The following is a 24,562-nucleotide window of genomic DNA, read 5'->3' on the forward strand; positions in this document are numbered from 1 at the left end:
ACATTATTAACAGAAACATCTTTAGAAAAGTAAAGAAAAGGTACATTTAAATGCTGTGCCAGAATTCTCTGCACAATAATTTGTACTTTTCAAGAGGGGGAAAAAAAAACCTAAAGAAAATAGGACTGATTGATAGAAAAATCTCTTGGAGCTCAGGTGTCTCTGATGCCCCATGATGGAGGGCCGTAGATGCCAGCAATGAGGACAGCGTGTGTGAGTGAGGAGGAGCAGGAGCACCTCAGCTGGCACAGCAGGGTGCCTGGGAAGGCTGAGCAGAGGTGGGAAGGAGAAGTTTGGAGGTCAGGTTATGATTGGAAGCTGGTTGGAGAGAAGTCAAGGTGCTCTGGGGCGGGTTGGAGGGCATCCTGTTGGTGTGGGCAGGGGGAAAGGTCTGAGATGGAAAAGGTTTTGGAGCAGGTGAGGTTAGGAGGGGTAGGATCTAGTTTGGAAACCTCTGAACCAAAGTAAGGCTGGGAGATTTGAGCTCAGAGAAGGTGTAATGAGAGCTGGGGGACTGGTGGGAGGGCTCTGGAGTAGGACAGGTCCAGTGGCAGGAGTGGCTGGCATTGCCATGAATTACCTCCCCATGAGCCCCTCACCTGGGGCTGTTGTGGAAGTATGTTTCTGTGAAAGAAACTGATTTTATCCCCCAAGATGATCTTCTGTCTTTGAAAGTTTTCTGGGGGCGAAAGAAAACCAGGATCTATTTTCTTGAATTGATCAGCATGCTATAATGGGACAGCCCAGATTCCTACGAGGTCTTTAAAAGCTCCTAGTGAAGGGGAAAAATCACTGAAAAGTAATCAGTTAAGTGTGGGAAGAAGAAAAAAAATCGAAAGTTCCAAGTGTACCAACTCCATTAAGTGGACGCATAAAAATTTCCAATGAGTGGTGACTTCCCCCTATGATTCAGCATTACACTCTTCCTCACAGATGACAGGTAATCATGAAAAAGGACAGGTGATTCGGACGTGGCCGAACAGAAATGTTTGTTGGATTTGGCTTCTCCAGCCTGCTCTTTTTAACAGCGCAGCAGGCAGCTCCGGCTCCTTGGGCGCTCAGCGCAGTATGGTGGGCAAGCGTTGGTGGAGGAAGAGCTCCTCCGCTTTTTCTCTGTGTGACTGGGGACGTGTTTTCCATCCCTGTCCTTACAATAATGAGGCTGCGCTGGGACTTGGAGACGTGTGGTTCCAGCAAGGCATGGCCCAGCCGTGCAGCCGCAGAGGTTCGGAAGGCTTAAGTGAACTTTTGAGGTAGGGATTCTAAAATTACTTGTAAGACCCAATATATCCAACTCTCCCCCCTTGCCCAAATGTTTTAAAGCACACGTTAAAAAACCCCACACCCAACAACATAGCTGAGTACCCCTTTGAAAAAGAATTTCTTGTTCTGTTTGTGTATTTGTTTAATAACCCAAAATTAATTCTGAATATCCACTGGTGCTGCCTACATGCTTTTCCCTTTCCAGCTGGCACACACACAGAGGTACAGTCACTCGCAGACATGACACTTTCACATACTGATTCATGTTCTTACGTTTTCTTCCAGCGTGGTGAGCTGCTCATCGAGTCTGACGGGGTCCGTCCCCAGAGGGAACGTCCCTCTTCCTCTGTCCTGAACGTCAGCTGGGAAATCGCAGGGACCGGTGGATTCTGCTATCAGTTCTTCAGTGGCATTGATGACTTTCAGGACCTCTGTAGATATGTTGCAGAGAGAGACAGCAGAGTACTTCTGTTTTGTTACAAGAGCAGACAGAGAAAACAACAGCATTAAATTAGCACAGAGGGGTAACACGTAAAATCCCCTTGCTCATAGCTGTAGCTTTCTTTATCCATGCTAAAACACTATAACTGCCTAACTGCTACGAGCAGGCACAAGAACCGTGTGATGAAATTCGAATCTACTTCTCTTTTTCTCCCTCTCTTTTTCAGGTATGCACACTGGTACAGCATGCAAAATAACACAGACACGCAACCCTCCCACAACACAATTTCTGCTGGAGGGATGGTCCAAATCTTATCCCTAAGGAGCATCCGAAACATCCAGCTTTAAAATCCAAGATAAAGCTATTTTTGCAATGCCGTTTTAAACAGGTTTTAAAACACAATCTCCCTTTTTGGGTACAGATGTGGAATCATCTGTCTCCATATCCGCAGGAGTTATCGCATTGCAGCCGCAAACACGGCAGAGCAATCTTCAGCAGCCCTATTCAGGATGGCAGTTTACAAGGATGCTATGAATTATATGATAGCCCAAAAACCCAAAGGTTGAGCTATGAGCATGTAAACACTTCTATCCTAATTTTTTAAAATTTCAATTTACCTTTTTTTTTTTTTTTAATATTTATGAAATAAATTATGTCAAATACCCACGGAAAAGCATCCAGTTTGTTTTTTTTTTTTTTTTTAACAACTGTGCACCTTTTTATCAGTGGTCCTGATTTGTAATTATCTATCCTGATTCCCACAGGGCTTTACACAGAGCTTTAGGCTCCAGGACAACTTCTCTGATGGCTCTAAAATTTCACCTGATGTACCTTCAGGCATCACGCTCAACATCCAAAGTATACTGCTTGGAGACTGAGCCAAAGCTTGTTAAAGGCAATACAAATACTGTCACTGAATTTATGGGCAATACCTTTAGTGCTGCTTTGCCTAAAAGAAAGTGTGGGAAGTTTAAATCTATATTTATTTTCTCAAACCTGCAAATACTTATGCATGTGAATCAGGGGCCCGCCCATCTGTAAATTTTTCCATAAACAAAGTATCTGAGGATCAAAACTGAGGAAACAGTCAGTAGTCAGTCTTTGGATTCTACATAGTAAATTCTACAGCACAGAGAATTATAACTGATTAAAAATGTCTGCGTGTTCTGTAAATACTATATTTAACAACATGTCAGCTGGCCTCCTAGGCAGGATATAGGAGAAATAACGTTCCTTGGCTTCACACAAACTCTGGGGGGTTTTACTGGAAAACCTCTTTTATTATCTCTTGCCTGTAATTAGCTGTTCATTTTTACGCTAGACAAGACTTTTACTGAAAAAACTACTTTTTTAGCAGTGCGTGTTCAATCGTTGTGCATCAGTACATTAAGGCTGAGTAGCGCTGTTACTTCTCCGAATTACAAAAAATAATCAGATACGTGAGATTAAAGAGAAGGAGAACAAAGGGAAATACAGTATGTCACAGCACATGGATCTTTAGCTTGTTAGGACAGTAACAGAGCCCCGGACAAGCAGGCCTAGGACTCTCTGACTGAGAACAAATACTTGAACCCCATAAATAGCCTACTGTTTTTTCCATTTATTTTCACAAGTGCCAATTAGGTTAAAAACAGATCAATAATTTTATAGGACAGAAGAAGAAATCAATGTTACTTTGTTTTATTATTTGCTTTTACAAGTACCTAATTCTTATTCTGTGCTATGAGCAGTGAACAAAAAAAGGATAAAGGCCAGACACTACATTTTCTTCATCATCTTCACTGATGTATGCTCTCCATTTCAAGAACTGTAGCCTCACTTCAGTGTTCATTTTTTCTTAAACTTTTTATTATCCTTTGTAGCTAATGATGGATTTCCAAAAAAAGATTAAATTAAATTAGAAAACAGTGTTCTTATAGCAGAGTATGAGAATACATATTGGCATTTATTACAGAACAATTGCTGCAAAACAGGTTTTTTGGTTTTTGTTTCCCTGGAAAAGCGTGCTGTGATAGGAAGCTTTATGAAATCAAGATTTTGAGCAAAATACCCTACCTTCTCAATAGGTAATGGATAGGGGAAGAAAAGTTCAATGAGAAGGAAATGTGATCTTTAGCTTTTCTAGAATTTTGAGGTAAGTTCCTAGTGGCAGACACTGTTTGACTCCTAAAACCAAAGATTTGCTTCACATTAAATGTTGCACAAGGCAGCTAAATTAATGTTCATAAACTTTTTGCATCGATAAATGTATCTCAGTCCTACCCTGCAGGTATCTAGACACAGGAGTCACAACATCAACGCTTTTATTTAAGCTTGTGAAACATCTGCTTTTGTAGTATAACAAGGCTACAACACTAGAGTTTAAACACTGTAAATAAATATGTGGCAAGCAAAAGTGATTTTCCTTAGAGTATATCTGAAGAGTACATCTCCCAAAACTTCAGAGCACAAGCAATATTTCAATGTATTTAAATTTAAACATTGTGAAAGTTTTCTGCCAAAGGGTATTTAGAACTCAGTTTTGCCCTGGGCTGCATTTTACAGAGAAGTAAGAGATTACTGTCTGCCCAAGGGAGACATAAAATCAAAATGTGTGGAGTTCAGGAGTTCTCAAATTGGAAAAATTGGTTACTCAATTAATGGTTTTGCATACGTTATTACCTCTTTTTCGAACAACTGTCAAAAGCTGCTAAAACAGCTCACGTTCCAAAATGTCCACTTTGCAAATCTAGTGGGTTGCTCTAGATACAATTATTTAACATGTGTAGGGAAAAAAACATGACAGGGAAAAAAAAAAAGAAAGAGAAAAAGGAAAAAAAAAAGTAGAAAAAGTGTCCTGGAGTTCTAGTGCTTCACAATCCTGTCCCCTCCCCAACCACCCACGTCAAACTTAGGAGTTATGAGGTTCTATAAAAATCACCTAAAATTCACAGACACACGCACACCAAGCTCATCCTGGTAGGTGGACATTTCAAATTGCTACAAAGACCTCTTGGCTGTCTAATTTATCTTGCCCTTGCAGGAAAGGTCATTGTGAACACCTGTAAGGGAGTCAGAGAGACAGCTATCACGCCATGGTGAAGTCTCTCCCATCTGTCTTGTCAAGCAAGTCAAAGAACTAATATGGATGAGACAGACGCAGAAAGCAATCTCTGCTACAAATATCTAGCACAGAAAAGTTACACGCAGTCATTCTTCTCAAAACACTGGGATGCATTCTGATTTCAACTGTGCTTCCCTACTTCTGGATTCACACCACCCCTCCCAAATGAAACTGAAGCAGCTGATCCACATTTGAATTTTTGCACTGGTTATGAGAATCTCAGTTTTTACTGACTTTCAGATTAAGAGGAATGAAAAAACCATGCATTTACCCTTTTTATGATAAGTAATGTCCATGGTCGCAAATATGTTAAAGACACAGTCAAAAGAAGATGCTCAATTTCCCGAGTTCTTTGTGGAAGAGTTTTCAAACCATTGAAATACTAAAAAAGCGTGCGTGTGCGAGTACATATACAAGTATGTGTGCCTGTGTGTATTGAACATAACAAACAGCATCTTGTAAAACTTCTTTACTGTCATTTCTATGTGTGGTTGGACAGATGGAAAGGATTCCTTTTTGCTGAAGATAAAATTTCAGTGGTCTAAGCTAGCTCTTGCTGGCTGTTAGCCATTCCCCTCTCTTCTGCTGCCTCTTTCTTTTCCCTGCTGATGCTGCAGATACTTCCTTTGTTTTTTTTACTTAAGGATGCTACACTGGAAGGTGCTTTATACAACAGTATTTGCATCCTTGCACAAGGTAATGGAATTAAAGCAGGATGATAAAACTGAAGCAACATAAGTGTCCAAACTGCTGAGAGTAGGTGAGCGTTAAGTCCTTGTACGCATCTCTGCAGCTTATGACATCTCCACATGGTTTCCTTTGCATGAACATTATTGTTCGTTTTTATTTTTAATGGTCCTAAAGTAGTTAAGTTCTCCATCGCTTGAACTCATTTTTTCTCCACGACGTGCTCGGCCATTAGCATTTTCTCTTTTTTGCACCTCTGATGTTATGGCGTCATTAGGCTCTGTTAAACTGGTGTGGGAGGCAGTGACTTGCAGCTCAATAGAGAACAGTTGACATCAACAGTTGTTAACAACAAGAAATAGAACAAGTTCTGCTTTGCCACTGGTTGATTCCTCTTTTCAGAGTAGCCTGACTGAATCCAAACTTGACTAAAATAAAACCAAAACTCAAACCTGCCTCACCTCCTCACCCCATGGGAGTTCATTACACAGCCTTGAGAAGGCCCTGAAAGGCCCACCAAAAGTCCATCTCCTTTACAGGCAAGGAAGATCTGGGACACTGGCAAAGTCACAGTGCGGGAGGAAAATATGAATCAACGCCCAACCATCAACGGCAATCACCAACCCCAACCCTGAGAAGATCTTCTGGCCTAAAAGTGAGCCCTAACCACTCATTACCACAAAGAGTAGGAAAGAAAGCCAAAATTTGCCTTGAAATTTGAGGGAAGACAAGTATACTTGGATAAACTATGGTATTATGGAATTACTTTTCTGCGCAAGTTTAAGACTTCCTGCCTTGACTTTAACATCACTATCTTCATTTATGGGCACTCATTTAGAAAAAGAAAGCTAAATTATCTTACAGAGCGAGCTAATATTCTACTGACATTCTCTAAAGTATGACACAGAGAAATACAGTCTCTCTTTTTGGTTGTGGTAGGTAATTCTGAATATTAGATTTTTACTAATGAATTCAATCCACTGCTCTAATGTAGTTACAGGTATTACTCCTAATAATTTGTAATACCTCATTTCTAGAGACAAGTTGCCTATAATCATGACAAAGGAAGTTATTATCCGAGAGATGAATTATTATGATTGAAGTTGGAAATGGAAATATTTAAATCTTAAAATCCACAGAGGATTCTGTAAGAGTATCTACAATGGACACAGGCTGGTGACATTACACAAATGGAAAAATATTTTTTCTTTAAAATCATCCTTGACATTTTCACTGAAGAAAACCAAGATGATTAAAAGGTGATTAAAATTCATAGCGCAAGATTTAACTCTGAGAGTAAGGAAAAAAGAAAAAGTTGAGAGAAATGAGTGTTTTGCTGAAATAAACATCAACTTTTGACACAAGAAAGTGATTCCTATTTTAGGACTGAGAATACTACAGAATTAATTTCCTTACCCCTATAAACGACATACTAAAAATAGCATTTATTTTAAAATACAAGATAAGTATGTATTTGCTCAGGGAATAAAATGAAAATGTATATTAAATCTGATTTCTCATAAGCTGAGATTCAAATAGCACAGAATATGAAACCTCTCTCCATCTAGATGAATGATAAGCAATAGATACTAGCAGCAATGTGAGAAAGTGCCTACTCACTGCGTACAATCTCTACAATGAATTAAGGGTTTTGTTTATTTTTTAAATTGGGAGCTTAGAAAGGTTTTTCGAGACCACTATGGTCAGAAACTGCCAAAAATCTTATTGCTGAAATAAGATTTAATTTTTTTCCTTCCAAATGTATTAATTTAGGTGAGTACATGAGAATAGGAAGATCGTACACTTTGTCTTCTGTTCTTCTTTACCAGTAAAACCAAATCCTCATCACAAAGCCAAATAAGAGAGCCAGTCTGCTCCACATGTCTACTTCATACTCATCTCTCCCATCATAACAGAGGGCTAGCTGTGATTATAAAATAATTACAAAACAGTTTTCTGCAATGTCTATTGATTTTGGCCAAAAGATATGATTTTTCAGGCCTGATATTTCCAGGAAAACATTATGAGTTTGAAAATTTTGCTTGGGAAACGTGGAAACCCTCAATATCACTTTATAGCATCTCTTACTATGTAAGAGATGTAAGAAGACACAGACAAAACACAGCATTCTCACCTGCTGCAGTACAGTGGATAAAAACTGCAACTTTAAATGAAGATCAAAAGCCTTTTGTTTTTCCTAGATAGCGGGAAAGCAGTTAAATAAAAAGGCAGAAAAGTTATGTTAACAGCTACAGCGGTTAGTACTTCTATAGGTTCAGACTTACAGAGAACTTTAGGATGAACAGCAAGGATAAAGAAACTAGCAAATATAAATTACCATAAAATGTAGATTTTATATTTATTACTAAAATAAACAATGCCTAATTTATTTCTGTTTGTGGGATTTAGAATAACAGATCTCATTAAGACAGATACTGCAAATGACACATCATTTTTTATAAAATGAAGCAGATGGGAAACACTGATTTCCACCATCACAAAACAAAGCGGCACTAGCAATAGAAAAATACTCTTGCAGCAGTCTTAAGAAAAAGAAAAGCCAGCTATCTTCAATTCTTTTGGTCTACACGATTGCAATTTTGATACTGTGCGCGCTTCTAGTTACAAAAGGGTCTGCTGTACCTCACTTATGCCACAGTCAGATGGTCGTGTTGGGAACACCTGGGCTCAGTTAAGGCATCGTGTGCCAAATCACTTCCTACTGTTGGCTGCTGTCCTTCTCCTGGACTTCACTGTCCCAAAATGGATAAGTAAAACCCTTCATACTACCACTACCCAGTGGTAGTGTCGAGTCAGTAGGCTTACCTTAATCCCCCTAATTTACTTAGGTCTATTTAAACTAAACTGACTGCTTTTGCCTTGAAGTAATGACATAACCACAGTGACCCTGGTGGCTGTGCTGTGACAGAACTATCATCCAGCTGAGGAGCAGGGTTTGCTTGAAACTCTTCCAGCTAGACCTGAAAGAGCTCATCTGTCACTGCCAAAGTCTCTGGGCTGCTTACAAAAGACAACAAGAAAATAGTAACTTTTTTGTCACGGTCTGTTTTCCCCCTGTTTTGTTCTAACAGCTTACACTAATCTTCACTGATTTTTTTTGTAACTGTAAAAGCGCTTTTATGTTTTCTTCCTAAGTAAATAAATCTTTGGTGATCAGACAACTGAGGGAGACTCACATTGCACACACGCGGGACAGAGCTGGCTTGGGCATCCATGCACATAAGTATCAAATCTGAGACTATGAGTATCTTGTTTCCAAAGGTGCTGCATTCCCTGTGTGAAGCCAGCTGAAACGTCTCCTGTTCTGCACTTCTCCAGGCAGATTCCACAGGGCTTTGATTCGGTCGCTTTAACACAGGCAGACAAGGTGCAATTTTGAAACAGCTTGAAGTATGTGAGGATTTTCAAACAACGCTGTCAGATATGACATGGATCTGGGAGATGCTTCCTCTGGACTAGCAGTTTAAGGCCCTGTGGGATACCCGAGGGCATCTCAGATGGACTATCTATACCCATACTTACACAAGTGTATTGAGCCCAGAAAGTGTCAGAACCGGAGAAACACAAACATCACTGACAACTTTTGAAAACTTGTTAAAAAAATAAATGTTTATGGTCTCAAAGCAACTATTTTGCTTGAAACCGAAGACTCAGATTTTGACAAAATAAGCTTAGGATCAACTTGTTTTTCCATGCTAAAGACTAATAAATAATAGTAAATACACAGGAGAAATCTCTTGAATGGGATTTTTCTCTTAACCCTCAATTTAAAACTGAACATATACCTGACTGCTTTTCTGATTCGAGAAATTAAAACTTTGTAACCATTAGGCCAATGTGAAGATTAGTCTCATACCTCTTTTAGAAGAAAAAGACACTTTCTTAACCAAACCTTCCTAAGCCAAAATCTTTTATCTCTGCCGTCATCCAAAATCCTGTGCACAGATTATCTGTACTTCATAAACTTTAAAGATCACTTTTTACAATGCTGCCCACATTTGGTTTTCAATCCTGGACTTCGGAAGACTGCCCAGATGATTAACATCATAAGAAAAGCCATGATCCACCAAAAGACAAGAATTATTCTGAGCATCTTGCATACAAAAACGTGAAACAACAGACACACAAATATCTTCTGAGTTGGTAACCCAGGAAGACGTCTTTGTATTACACTGTTCAGTTTTATTAGCACAGCAGTAGCAATGTAGCAAAGCTACTGTACTTACACTATTACATTGTCTTGCTTAAGTGAGCCATGGGGTTCTGGCTCCTTCAGGAACTTTCACTCAGTCACTTCCAAAGTCTTCAGGTGTATGAAGCTGGATGGCAGTTTCCTATTAAGCCCTGCCTGGACCAACCCACCAACCAAAATCCCTGGGAGTTCCTCAGCAACTTTTTCAGTTTGGGGAGTTGCAAGATAACCATCACAGAAACTACCACATCATCTTCTGTGAGGACGGTGCATGCACCAGCACAAATGACTAACAGAAGCCCAGCCACCAGGAGACACAGGCTCTCTCTCCTTATTATAGCACTGCTGTTATAATAATTGTAACATCGCACCCATCCCTACCGCGATGCTTTAACAGGTCTGTGATACACAGGAGGGATTCACTGCCCTGTGCACGTCCAATGCCATTCTCCAGCTCCATCAAGGCCATGAGAATATTTCTCTCCAGCGACCAAGTCCCTTGCCTGACCCCCCTCCTTTATCTAAACAGAGGTGCCAGGCAGATTTTCCAACAAGTGTCAGTCTCATTATACCAGCAGTCAAAAAGTGCTAATTTTACCTGGTGAAAAATGTAAGATGTACTCTCCCGAAACAAAGAATATAGGCTCCTGGCACAAATACACATGAAGATGATGCTCGTGGTACATACTTTCCCCCAAATAAAGCTTTATAAAACCAAAGGTGAATAAGATGTTTCCAGAGAATGAAGGTGTAAATATTTTATGGAGAGAATATTTATGCTGTTATCCTGTCAAGGAATTTGGAGGTTTCACTTAGAGAACAGGATCTCACTGTGCTGCTTAACAAACTTGCTTGCAGGTTGTCATTCAGAGAAGAGCTATTGTGTGCCTGGCCGCGTAATAATGTCAACAGAAACCAGCAGGATTTAAACAAAGTTACCAAGCCTTGGTTGTAAGAGTCTCTGAGCAGAAGTAAATGCATAAAGGGATTAAAAGAAATTCCTTGAGCAGACAGCATGTCGCATCAAGCTAATGCAAAGAGGAGAGAAACTCCACGTTACTAGTGACGCTTAACTCACTTGCTCATTTGCATATATTAAGCAAGGAGGAGTACAAAGCAGAAGGAGACAAAAAGAGAAACACAACTAAGGTTTTAACAAGTACTTAAGTTCTTATGCTATGTGGGGCAATTCACAAAGACTGCAGGGGCTATTCTGTTTTTTAAACAGTATCTCTATAGTTTCTGATAAAGTGCTCACGGTGACGGACTGTGAGGCTGCGTTAGGCACTGCTGAAATTGCCTTCTAGAATGTAGTTCTGGGGTATACCACAAAATATGGACCCAGCCTGTTCATCTTCATGGAAGCATTAAAAGAGGGAGAGAGGACAGAGGAGCGCAAGAACTCAGTACCTCCCGTTTATCATGCTTGCCACTCTCAGGATCAGTGTCACTAAGATACTCCCAAAGGGATTTACATTTTGCTTTTTCCTTTAGGTATTTGGTTAGGGTTTGGGGGGTGAAGCAAAAAAACCAAACCAAACCAAAAAGAGCAAGGCAGAAAGAACTGTGCAAATCACTGCTAGTACAAGATGCTTCACTTACACAAAAGTTGCACAATGTGACTTTTTCTTTGTTCACACCTGAAGTCTAGAGGGGCTGGAAGCTAACTCTAGCCTGAGCACAGAAGATTTCACAGCCTTTCATTGCACTACGGAGATGATCAGGCTTTTCAGGGGTCTGCATAACCCCAGAAGACCATGCACTACTTCTGTAGCTTAATAAGTGCAAAACGTTGCCTATAAAAATAAGCCTGTTGTAGGATTATGTTTGTTTTAGAGAGCTGTGAACCTCCATAAGATCATTTTAGGTAACCACAAACTTAGAAATATTGAAAATGATTGTGCTGAAGGTCTAAGTGGATTTAAGTCTAAGGCATAAAATTAACTTGTGTTAATTAACACCCACCTAAATCCTCAAGTATCCCACATGAACTAAAAAATTAACTCAAAGTTCAGCATTTTCAAACTTGTATCTTAAAGGCACACATACGACTCGAGAGCTTAGCTTGAGCTGAGAACATGTAAATGTCCAACTTCAGCTAACTCTGCACTTAACGCGTGCCAATTCTTGCCAGTGCTACAGGTCTTAATATACTAAAACTCCTTTCTTAAAGCATCAGCTCAACATGTGATTATACGAGATTCCCAGCTTCCATTAAAAATGGACGTCCAGATTTTTAAAGGTGCAGACATGGGAAAGTCAGATTTTCATGACCACCAGGAACTTAATTTCCAGTGATTCAATAAACAATACATGTTTTTTGAAATGTTATTCTACGGTCAGGTGCACTGTAACTAGAAATCCCCTGTGATTTAAGGGGGGGAACACATTGGTAATGTGTTCCAGAACAAGCTTAAGAACAGAAGACTAAAGGCTAACAATGACAAGCAGCGTGGCCAAAATGTAAGCAAGATGGCTAAAATACAGTATTTAATTTGTGTTCAGGATTTCAAAGCAGATTGTAGGCACTTGAGTTCTCATTTTAATGGCCCAGAATTAGTGTTTCTGTATACCTAATTTGAAACTTGATGCCCACCCAGGTCAGAAGTCTGGGTCTCTGGGTAAGAACGTTAAATGCCAGCGTGAAAGCTCTGTAATTCCCTACATATGCATTCTCCAAAAATCAGGCTTCTTATAGAGACAGCATAATGAGACATCTGGCTTTTAAGGCATATAAAATTACCGGTTCCCTGAAAATACCATTTTCCATGCTTGTCTCCATTGAGACATGCCATCTACTCATCTTAAAGTTACTGCATGTTTTATCAGTTTAGCTAGGTCTTCGTATTTTAGGTTACCATAGCCACAACTGGTATTATACACTGTCATCTTCAGTATTTCATTGTAAGATGTTGGTCAGCCACCTTTCCAGAGAGAAGGCACGCGTCGGAAGATTTTAAATCACCTTTAAGGACAACTGTCAAGAATAAGAATGAAAGCAGCCTGCTTGTTTTTCTATAGCTGGAGCAAGTTCCGCTATCAATTCTGCTGAAGTCATGACCATGAATAGTACTGGGATATTTTGGTTTCTTTACTATAGACAGACAGAATATATACTGCGACCATGAATGACTAAGACTTCCTTTTAATCCAAAAACCAATGAAGTATTAGGAACTCCAAGCATTCCCTTTTTGCTGAACATGATATGTCTCTCTTTTTTTTAAACTTAATGAAATTTTCATACAAAAAATATTAATCTTTGCATTATTTTAAATAACTGACATACAAAGTTAAATAATAAAATAAGAGAAGGAAAAACCAACTAATATTATTTTGTAGGTGCAAGCAGAAGTACACCAGAAAACACAAATCTGCCATTTTCTGTGCTCAGTTCACCATACAGAAGCACTACAGAAAGTTCTATTCACAGCCTTTAATTCTGGACTTTAATTGCATCATGTTATACTCTAGCTAGCCTCTATATCCTGTTGAATAATTTGATATTGCTGGTTTGTCTTTGTAAACCAAAGACAAGCTAAACCGAGTGCTGCTAACAAGCACTGTTGATAAAGCTTTTATTTGATCTCCTTAGAAAGGTTGTGTGTACATCAAGGAGGTATTTGCATACATGATGATGAAGGTACATACATTGCTGCATAGTCCGTTGCTAAGTCAGTATTCTGTGACTCTGATTCAGAGTTAAGTTTGGAAAGGACCTTTGGAGATCACCTAGTCAAACCCTTCTGCTCAAAGCAGGGTCAACTAGATCAGGTTGCCCAGGGCTGTGCCCAGTCGAGTTTGATTAGCTCCAAGGACACAGGCACTACAATCTCTCTGGGAAACCTATTCCAGCATTTGACACTCTCGCAGTGAAAAAGCTTTTTATGTTTAGATGGAGTTTCTTGTATTTCAGTTTGTTCCCACTGCTTCTTGTCCTGTCACTAGACGCGGGTGAGAAGAGTCTGAATCCCACTTCTTTATTTCAACCTCTCCCCTGCCCCAGGTTTTTATACACATTGAAGAGATCATCCCTTAGCCTTGCCTTCTCTTCTCTTCTCTTGGCTAGACAATTCCAGCTCTCTCAGCCTCTCCTCATACAATAGATGCCCCAATCTTTCAACCATCTCTGTGGGCCTTCATTGGACACACTCCAGTATGTCCATGTGTCCCTTGTACTGGGGAGCCCGGAACAGGACATCACGCTCCAGAGCTGGCCTCACCAGCATTGAATACAGGGGAATAATCACCTCCCTTGGTCCACTGAATGCTGGTGGCCTTCTTTTATGCAAGGGCACATTGCTGGCCTATGTTCAACTTCATGTCCACCAGGACCCCTAAGCACCTTTTCTGCCAAGCTGTTTCCCAGACAGATGGCCTCCAGCCTGTGTTGGTGCATGGCATAATCGCTTTCCTGGTGCAGGATTTTCCATTTCCCTTTGTTGAACTTCATGAGGTTCTGTTGGCTCATTTATCCAGCCTGTCAAAGTCCTCTGAATGACAACAGAACCATCTCATGTATCAACTGCTCTTCCAAATTTAGGGTACACTCTGTCTCATTGTCTCTGTCGATAATGATGATGTTAAACAGTACTGGTCACAGAACTGACCACTGGGGTACACCACTGGGGAATGGGCTCCAGCTGGATTTCAAGCCTTTTGCAACTCTTTTGGCCCAGCTTCAGGCAATTTTCAGTCCACCTCACTGTCTACTTATCCAGTCCTTACTTGCTCAATTTGTCTGCGAGGACATTATGTGAGATAATGTTGAAAGCCTTGTTAAAGTCAAAACAAACAACATTCAGCGCTCTGAATGTCCCAGATCACCACAATCTTTCAAAGATGAAAAAGAGTGGCCTCACCATGACATGGGCCAGCTCCCTCAGCTCTTGTGAGTGCATCCCCATTGGGTGCCATGCACGTGTGTACGGCCCATTTGTTGAAACGTTTGCTAATCTCATCCTCCTCTACCAAGGGTAAGTCTTCACTGCTTTAGACTTTTCCACAGGTCTCAGGGGCCTGGGATTCTTGAGGGCAAATCTCACGTGTAAACTGAGGTGAAAACAATGTTGTGTAATTTAGGTTTTTCCATAGCCTGTATTACCAGGTCACTGCAGTAGTGAGCCCCCCTTTCCCTCATCTGACTTTTGCTGCTGATATAACTGTAGAAGTCTTTCTTATTTCCCTTCATGTCCACCACCAGATTCAACTCCAGGCTTTCCTGGATTCAGATTCAACACTGGCTTTCCTGACACCATTCCTGCACACTTGGACAGCATCCTATCATCCACCTGAGTCAATCCTCCTTCCACCTCCTGATGTATTAGTTCTTTATAGCATTTGAACAAAACACCTTTCAAATGAAGAATAGATTTCCTGTAGAGCGTTGTCCAGAACCCCTGTCAAAGCTGAGCTACTGAGCAGAGAAGACCCCAAGAGGCAAGTTAAGACACACAGAAGACAAGAATGAGCCCAAGTGGATCTAAGGGATATGAGTGACTGGCAAGGGGGGCAGTGCTGGGCTTCTACAGCACCAAAATTCAAGCACACGACATGATCTGAAGAGAAGTTCAGAGGTAGGAAGGGAAGAGGGCAGGTGGTAAGTCCTGTGGAGTGACACTGCAATCAGACATCTCATTGTAAGGGTGAAATGGCACAAATGGAAGATCTCATACATTATCAGAACTGACACTGGATTTCAGTTTCACTAGAATATGTCACTACTCTCAGAGGCGTATTAGCTGACAGAGCAACAGGGTTGGAAACCTTTAAAGAAGCACAAAATATTCCAATAGAGAGGCAAAAGAATAATCTAGGACATCAGAATGAACTGCATGATACCAAAAAGAGGGGAGCAAATAAAAGGACTGAAAAAAACCCCACTTAAATCAGCTGGTTAGCAAGGAGGAAAAAAGAACTGGATATGTTTTTAAATAAAAAACATATAAGCCAATTCTCAGTCAGTATAAACTGACATAGTTCCATTAATATCAGTCGAAGGTTTATTACACAAGCGAAGTTCACTGCTTTGGGTTGATGCTATAGGCTCACAGGAAGGAACACAGACCTAAACTGAAGTTTTACACGCGCAAGCGTGCACAGACCCAGTGTAAAGGACCCTGGGCTTTTTCACGCAACTATGTGTCATTTTTTAACCAAAACTTTCTCTTTCTGCACTCTAACTTTTACAATATTAGCTCTGCTGCTCTACTATGACCACTTACCTTCTTTAACTCTTCCTGAATACTTCTGCCATTTTCCTCCGAGGACAAACTCTCCTTTTGGTTTTCAGGGTCTGTTCTAGGTTCTGGCTCTTGTTCTTCACCAGAAGATGTTTCCTTGTCACTCATTTTAGCAGCGAGCTGAAATAACCTGGATTTAAGCTCCTCTTCCATAAGGTCAGGCTTGATGTTCTGATGCTGATCCTCACTGCTTATGTCTGTTTCTGATAAATCATCGAAATCCTACAAGGAGATTAGAAGAGCAGTGTAATTACTGTATAGGTACAGCAAGGAAAACAAATAGCTTCCTGGAAAAGTATAGGTACGACCACTCTGCAGCAAAGCTAGAAAGAAAGTACACTAAGTGTGCTGATAAAAAAATACCATGTCTTTAGAGAGGAATGCCAGTAGACCCACACCTGCTGGATTACATTTATCATTCCTGCTCACTTTTAGATTATGTAAAAAGGAACTATCAAAATCATTACGTATCTGTGTGCAACTACTGAAAGAACAGCCTAAATGGCATTTCCCATTCCCAGCACCGCACGGCCATCACTCTCGGGCACGGTGCAGTTAAAGTGAAGTGTGGGAATGAATAGGCTTGTGACCTGTCAGTTGTGTCCAGCTGTCAGTTGAAAGCTGCGCTCGAGTCCCCTGACTGCTGGTCTTGAGCATTATCCGTGTTCTTTCTTAAAGACTATTGGAAACAAGTTTTGAAAAAAATCTCTCTTTTATTACATGATGGCGATTAAGATTTTCAGCTTTCCCAGTGATTATTTACACAGGTGGATCCTCTACAGTGATGATTATTTTCCAAATGCCAGCCTCCTTGGAACAAGTTCAATCTTTAGGAGCGCCTTCTTTTCTTACTCTTGGACCCTTAAAGGTGGGAAGTACTCAGAGGCTCAGTTAAGTACGCTGGGTGTTACAGACTCGACCATGACAAGTTTTTTACTCTGGAGGCTGAGCAGCAGAAAAACAAAATCCTTTTGCGAGTCTGTTTAGCAGGGTGCCAGCCCTACATTTAATAATGTGGAAAGGGGCCTTTTTTTTTTTGTCAGCCCTCGCAGGAAACTGGAAAATATCTAATGGTTATGCCAAAAACTAATGTCCAGGTACATACTAACATATTTTCTGGATCTGTGCTGTCTGATTAGGACCCGATTTCCCCTGGTTTCCGCTAGAGTCCATGGAGAGACAGGCATCTCCCAGAGCAACCCACTCCACCTATAGCATTAATGGCCTTCTGGAAATGCTCTTCTCTCCCCGCCGACTGCTAAGAGAGAGCTTTGAATAATTAGACACTTGGTTTAGTGCTTCAGTCAAGTGCATTAAGTAAGGTGGAATTAGGTGGTTTTAAAAATTACGAATTCTTTGAAATGGAGCACAATCACGACAAAACCGCCCGGACGGAGGCTATAAAGAACACAGCCTGGGACCCAGAAGCAGCAGGCACGCTGCAGCAGGTCTAAGAGGAGGATCTGGAGCAATTCTCAGACAGGAAATAATTCCTATTTGCCTTAAGCTCTCCTACCATGACAGGACACTGCCGGAGAGACTAAAAGCTGTGTTCGCTCTACCATTCATTTGGAAATACATAAACAGGAGATTTGCTTTGCACAGCTACTGTCTCTGCAGCCGCAGCAGCAGTATTTATGGACGGACCAATTACCTTCAGGGCTCACGGGAAACGTTAACTCTGACAACTCTCTTACAAAACTGCTCTTAATGGATTGACACACCATGTTCATAATGCCAGTCCTCATCTCTCATACAGTAAACCGTACTATGTGGTGTCTAGCACTTTCACAGCTTTCTGGACAATTTTTGTCTGCAGTTACCTGTGAATCAATTACGCAACTATGTTATTGCTTTATAGCTCACCTTCAGGATGCAGAAAGCCCTTTTAGAAAATCAGGATTTGAAAGTACATGATTAACTATAATAGACGGGGAACCACAGGCTTATACTGAAATTTATTCTTTTCCCAAACAATCAGCTTTTGCAGAGTAAAAAGACTTTTCTGCCAAATGAACTTCCAAGATGTTCTGAATAAGATCGTGAACAAGATTTCAAGTCAGTGTGTTTCCACTTTAGTTTTAGAATACGTTATACGCTCATATATACATTTAGAAGACTGGTATCATTTCACCTTTTTAATTAAAAATCTGTATTTATCATAACGGTACTTCCTCAAAACAAGAGATTTTTTTTCAGACATATCCTGCATGTAATTCAACAACTCATTACAACCCCTGACCCACAATCTGCTAATGAAAAATACTCACGTATTGCTAAACTTTTTGCTGGTGAAAGTCATGAGCTGCCTTGGCATCCCTAGGGTTTTATTCCACATTAGCTAAATTTGTGTTATGAATACACATCCTTTCTCAGGGCAGGATTCACCTTAAGGGTACTGATTTTATTACAGCTGGATTCAGGTATGTCTATTATCTATCTTTCAACCTCCTTACAATAAGCAGGTGGAGTACGTACATTTGCAAGATATCTGATATCCTATGATCTGATATCCTATAATGCTGCACTTTGTGGTTTCTGGTAGGCTGCTTGGCTTGTGTGTTGAGCTTTTCAGACGGTGACAGTGAACTATTTGCGAGGAGATGGCACCGCTTTCATGGATTAACAGATTAAAAAAATGCATTAGAAGCCATGACAACCATAAAAAATAATAAATACATTGAAAGGTGCTATTATTTATTTAATAGATGCTATCTTAAACTTCATTATTCCTTACTGTTCTCACTTCGGCTCTATCTGGTAAGTTTAATGACATCTTTGTCTTCATATAAATCATTGTGTAAATTCCCATTTGCATCTATCAGCAGCATGTAGTACTAACATCTGCAAACAAGAGTAAAGTGCTACTGCTGTATCTGAAAGCAGAGCTTCAGCGAGGGCCGGGCCGGCTATCACAGCCACAAACCCACTCTCACTAAAAGAAAATGAAGCGTTTCCAGTGCAAGCGTAAGTCCTTTAGCAGACAATGAACTAGGAAATACACCCTTCCTCACACACTCTATCCAAATCCTTGCATGCAAATGGCTGATAACACAATGTAATCCTAGCGAACAAAAAAAAAAATCCCCAAAATTAAGCAAGCAAGCAAAGCACTGGCTAGGAGGCTCCAGAACCGAATTCATGTTATACGATAAACTCCTGAGAGAAAGCTCCATTCATAGAGGAAACGAAAAATCAGAAGCTATGGTTTTTTAGGAAAAGACACAAATTGTGAGGTTTGCGGGCAGTTTCTCAGTGAGAGCCGGTGTAATTTCAGGCCAGCTGTTTTCAATAAATACATCCCAAGCGCCATCCCGTGGGGAGCGGCAGCCCGACAGTGCTCAACCTGTACCTGGCTGCAGGGCTGTAATTAACAGGTGGGGTCTCCTGATCAAAGGAGCAAACTCATCATGAGGGCACTTCCTTCACTGGAAGCAATTAAGCCACTCCGCTTTCCATCAGAAATATAAGAATTGCAGCTACACTAAGCAACACCTCCTCCTCTCAAAAAGATAATGCAAGCCAATACATCTATATTAATAATATCAATTATTAATAATAATGAAAGCCGACAGAGATCGGTGGTTTGAGTGGCAATTTCTTGTAAGAAGCTACAATTTGAAAAATAACTATCATTAAAAACGAGATGGCACTTCCCAATCTAGGTTCCCCAGGAATATAAATCTCCTGTGTTACATAAGTAATCAGGTTATCCGAAATTTATTATGGTAGGACATCAGTTTTATCAGGACAGTTTTCACATCCCTCTATACTTGCTTCATGACCACATTTGCAGCATTTCTACAGGCAACCCAGTAAAGCAGATTGTTCTTTTACCTATCATAAAGCAGCAAAAATTCTCCCCAAATACATCTTGATACCTGTTTACAGGTTTCCCTTTTAAAGTCACTCCAGACTTCATACAATAAATTCTCTCGCAGTCACAAAAGTCAGAATTCCGGTGTTGAGTCTAAAATCGGTTTTAAAAAACTGCCAGAGCAATACCCTAATCTAGGTACTGGAACTTGATTTAAAAATACCACAACACCAGCTTTTAGACTGCTAAACTAAAATCCGTTCTGCAATGCTGATGAAAACATAATGGTTAACAAATTGTCATGTTCTCATCAATGCTTATCAGTATCTAAAGGGTGGGTGTCAAGAGGATGGGGTCCGGCTCTTATCAGTGGTGCCCGGTGACAGGACAAGGGGCAACGGGCACAAACTGGAACACAGGAAATTCCATCTCAATATGAGGAAAAACTTCTTCATTCTGAGGGTGGCAGAGCACTGGAACAGGCTGCCCAGAGAGGTGGTGGAGTCTCCATCTCTGGAGATACTCAAAACCCGCCTGGACGCGTTCCTGTGCAACCTGCTCTAGGTGACCCTGCTTTGGTGGGGGGGTTGGACTAGATGATCTCCAGAGGTCCCTTCCAATCCCTACCGTTCTGTGATTCTGTTATTATTAAAACGCAGCAAAATAAGAAAAAAATGTGTTTCTTCACTGCAATTTACATACGATCCGTTGTTGAGTGTTTAATATCTAGATGCAGCACGGTTTAGAAGAGCATTTTGTATGGTTTCTGTAAATTCTGCATAACCTCAGCATGTGAAAATCTGACTGATTTAAGACCCCACAATGAAGCTTCCTTAAGTTTATGCTGACTGCAGTGCACCTACACTATCATTTTGTACAAACTATTTACATGTAGGGCTCTCTGCTGCAGCCTCAATCATTTTACCAAGATCAATACATTACTTTGGGGATTATACGAGGCCCTGACATGCCTTTAATCTCATTTTTCTAAGCTATATAAATGATGTCGGGCTAATTTATTATCATACCTCAAATCATATTCCTTACGCTCCTGATCATTTTAGTCGCTTCCTAGAACTGTTCAACCGTGCAACATCCTTGCTATAAACTGTAGTAGCCAGCCCCATCCCTGCTCCCAGCAGCGCTCACGTACTGGAGGCTGGAGTAACAGTTCTCCAAATGTGGGCACCAGCTGTCAAACCGGCCACCAGGGGGTGTGTGTCCAAAACCAAAATAAATAGATGCAAATCCATCCAGCCATGCATAAAGTTTCTCCTGAGAATCCCATTGCTTTGAGTACAGCAGTGTGATCCGGAGGCAGTGTGCCTCCACCTGCCCCACTGTGGCTGAGGGAGCAGGACAGCAGGAACCTCTTTTAGCTTCAGGGCTAAAAGGAAGGGGAGAAGGGGTCAGAATCCCAACCCTTGCATTTTTGAGCACAACAGAGAGGTATAAGCAGCACTTAAGATGCAAGGCAACTCACAGAAGAGTTTGAAAAACCAATCATTTTCTGCACCAGCTTGCACAATGAAGCACATTCTAGGTTGCTGCAGAATGCCATCATGTATGTCTGGAAGCACCTTGCCTTTTTGTTCTCCACTGGAGGAACATCTCTAGGACATCTTCCCCGTACGCTTTGCTCCTCTATGCTCTGCAGAGCAGTAGTAACTTGAAAGCCATGATATGAATATAGATACACATAGACACACAGAATAGGCACAAATACGCAAAGCCAGAAAGGGAAATGCAGGAGTCTTTGTACAAAATACGGTCTTTGTGCAGCCCCTGGAAAGTCCTGTAATGCTGCCTGACGTTCTAAGAAGTCATTAATGGCCACCGATGTGTTGTTACAGCACATTATCATACATAACTCCCCTTCAACAGCTGTACGTTTTAAACACATGAGGACATGAGTATAAATGAATCAGTACAAAACACCCACACCCATCTCCTAAAAGCAGATGGAATAGATACAGAATTAATAATAGCTTATCCAGCATTAAAAACCTGCTGAAATCCTAGAATCCTAATCTTGATTTACAATCAGCCGTACTGATGTCTTTCTACGGGAAATATAGGCTAGTAGGATAAGCAAAGAAAAACGATTCCAGGCATCCTAAAATTGCTCAGACGGCTTTAAAGACTGGATTGCTTTGCTTGTAGTCAGAGGCACAGGGAGAAGACAGCACTTAGCTCCTTACTTCAGGCTTACCATTATTCCGCTGCAGCAGTGATGCAGCTCCAGGATATGAGAGGGGTAGGACACGGGAAATGGAACTGGACAAGGGGTCGGTATTCTCCTCATCCAGCTGGGTAATTAGTTAGAAGTGTGCTTGTACTGCTAAAAAAGGTTTGGGGGACAACTGGGTCCCTTATATAATATCAGTCCCAGGCCTGTACAAACTCCAGACAGACTTTTCTTTGCTTTCTGGTTATCCCACACTTGTTGCTTAAAAGAAATGTTTGCGGAGTGCTTTGCTGCCTTCAAGTTGTGTGATCAGTTATTCTAAATTTGAGCTGTTATTTTCTGTTTGTTTTCTTGTGTTTTTTTTTTTTTTTTTAATCAAATGACAAATTATTTAAATGGAAGTAGTTTGTAAACACTTACCCTAACACACCAGAACTCATAATCAAGTGATCAATTAAAAGCAGACATCACTTGGACCATATTTCAAAACCAGCCCTTTCTGAAGGTCTGCTGCTCATTAGCTTTATCCCTTACCAGGACATCTGCAAACAGCACGCAGAAGATTCCCAGGCATGAGAGTTATTTCTTACTCCAAGAACAAAGGAGTTAAAAACCCCCATAATGCAACAGAACAGGTGATTAGTCAACATTTGTTAGCTGTTGGCAAATCCTGACTTTTTTTTTTTTTTATTTAGAGCACTGTATTTTACAGCATTTCCAATGTCATTGATCGGATGGAAGTGGCATGTTTGAGAAAGAGGCAAAGCCATGGTATATGTGACGCTTTACCTTTGCTTCTTCTCAATTATGAGGCATGAGGAGGATAAAGCTTGCAGAACATTCCACCTCCCACTCACAATTCACACGTTGTTCCTGGTATAGATTAATTAGTTTTGCCCAGCTCTTTTTGAGATTGCATTCGGTAAGCTCAAACACAATTACCTGACTTAAATTCATCTTGTTGGGTTTTGTGCGATTTTTTCCTTCACATAATTCTTCAGAAATCGCTTTGCTTTTCCTCCACCTTCTTGACCTCTTTTCTAAATCATAATTGACTTCTTCAGTCTCACTGCTGTCTGAATACTCCAAACTGGTTGCCTGTGGATTGAAATTTACATCCAGTTCTCCGTGGAAATGGTTTTTTTCCATTCTGGGCATATCACTTTGAGTTCTGCTTTGTAACCAGAGAAGTTTGCTAGGTCCTTTAGCTTCCTGGGAAGAATTTACTGAAGATGTTTCAGAATCTGAGAACACTGTCTCAGTATTGGTGTACAACCCAGAGGAAGGGGAGGTCACTGCCTGGTACTGATCATTGCCATAAACCCACTCAGTACCATACTGGGAATTGGTGTAATAGAAATCATCTGGTAACTGCCGAGGTCTCCGACGCAGCTTGTTCAAGGCCACATTCCAGTCGTAGTCATCCTCGCTGTCTGAGCCCATCTCGTCATAGGCAGAGACAACGCTGGATTCGTTCTCCAAAGCTTCGAATACTTGACTCTTTGGTTTGGCGAGCATTCGAGGGCGAGGCAAAGTGACATTCTGCAAAGCTACCCAGTTTCCATCAGTGCTTTGAAAAACAGAAGGCGGATCTACGAAAACGAAACAAGAACAATTATCGCTATGTGATCACAGGGTGAAAGGCTCATTTTACTTGCCAGTTTGCCATCAACTGGCCAAAAATTGGAGGGTTCAACAAAACCAATGAACAAACGCAAGTGTTGCTGCTACATAAGTTCTCTGACCTTGTGAGCCCTGCTGCCGTACTTCTTTTATCAGAAGCCACCACTTAAAGTCCTGGTGATGACTATTTAAAATGTGAGAGTACTTGGATCAAAGCTTTTTTCTAGAAGAATTATTAGGAAAGAACGAAGGAACATCAGTAGAGAGACATGTATAAATCCTGAGCTTTGCAAATGTCTTCGATTCTGTGTGCAGTTCTGGTCCCCCAGCTTGAAAAGGGAAGACAGAACAAGGATCAGAGAAGAGCAACAAAGGTTGCACCAGGTTCTGAAAGACCTTCCATCGAAGGAATGATTAAGTAAGCCAGAGCTCTGCCATCTGGAGGAGAGAAGACTGAGAGGACACATGCTAAAAGATTAGGGAGGAATGTCTTCCAACATATTAGAGGACATCAAGTGGAGCTAGTGAAAGCAAGGTTCAAAACAAACAAAAGAAAGAAGCGGGATGCAATGGGTACTAGACCTGTGGAGCTTCTTGCCTAATGGTGTTACGGATGCTAGAAATTAATCTGGGAGATGGCTATGGACAAGAAAGAGAAATCCACTGAGGTTTACTAAATAGAGAAAAACACTTCTAGCTCAGGTAGCCATTAAGATGAAAGTTCTGGAGGTTCAGAGCCTACTCAGAGGCAGCACGAAAAATACTTGCCTTCTCCTAATCTTTCCTAGGCTCCTGCTTATGGTTACTGTGGCTGCTGTTGCATCCCAGACTAAATGAGCTTTTTGTCTCACCCAAGCACGGCTGCTCTTACATTTTTTCAGAGTATGTTTTACAACTCTGACAGAAAAAAATAAATGCCACAAATATGGTCCAAAAGTGCTGTAATAACTCACAGAATTGCATTTCTTCCAAATTTAGATTCCATT

General features: G+C 40.8%; 1 protein-coding gene across 4 annotated transcripts in view; it reads right to left on the minus strand.

Moving 5' to 3' along the window:
• The window catches only part of MYRIP (myosin VIIA and Rab interacting protein), a 234,007-nt gene that overhangs the window by 10,003 nt on the left and 199,442 nt on the right, over nucleotides 1-24,562 (minus strand). For all 4 annotated transcript variants that reach the window (XM_063325386.1, XM_063325385.1, XM_063325387.1 and 1 more), the window contains 3 exons: nucleotides 22,896-23,545; nucleotides 15,931-16,170; nucleotides 1,537-1,731 (listed from right to left, as the gene is read on the minus strand). In XM_063325386.1, the coding sequence (XP_063181456.1) occupies nucleotides 1,537-1,731; nucleotides 15,931-16,170; nucleotides 22,896-23,545 (1,085 nt within the window). The remainder of the gene's footprint in view (nucleotides 1-1,536; nucleotides 1,732-15,930; nucleotides 16,171-22,895; nucleotides 23,546-24,562) is intronic.

Source organism: Chroicocephalus ridibundus, chromosome 2, assembly GCF_963924245.1.
Source record: "Chroicocephalus ridibundus chromosome 2, bChrRid1.1, whole genome shotgun sequence".
NCBI classification, from domain to species: domain Eukaryota; kingdom Metazoa; phylum Chordata; class Aves; order Charadriiformes; family Laridae; genus Chroicocephalus; species Chroicocephalus ridibundus.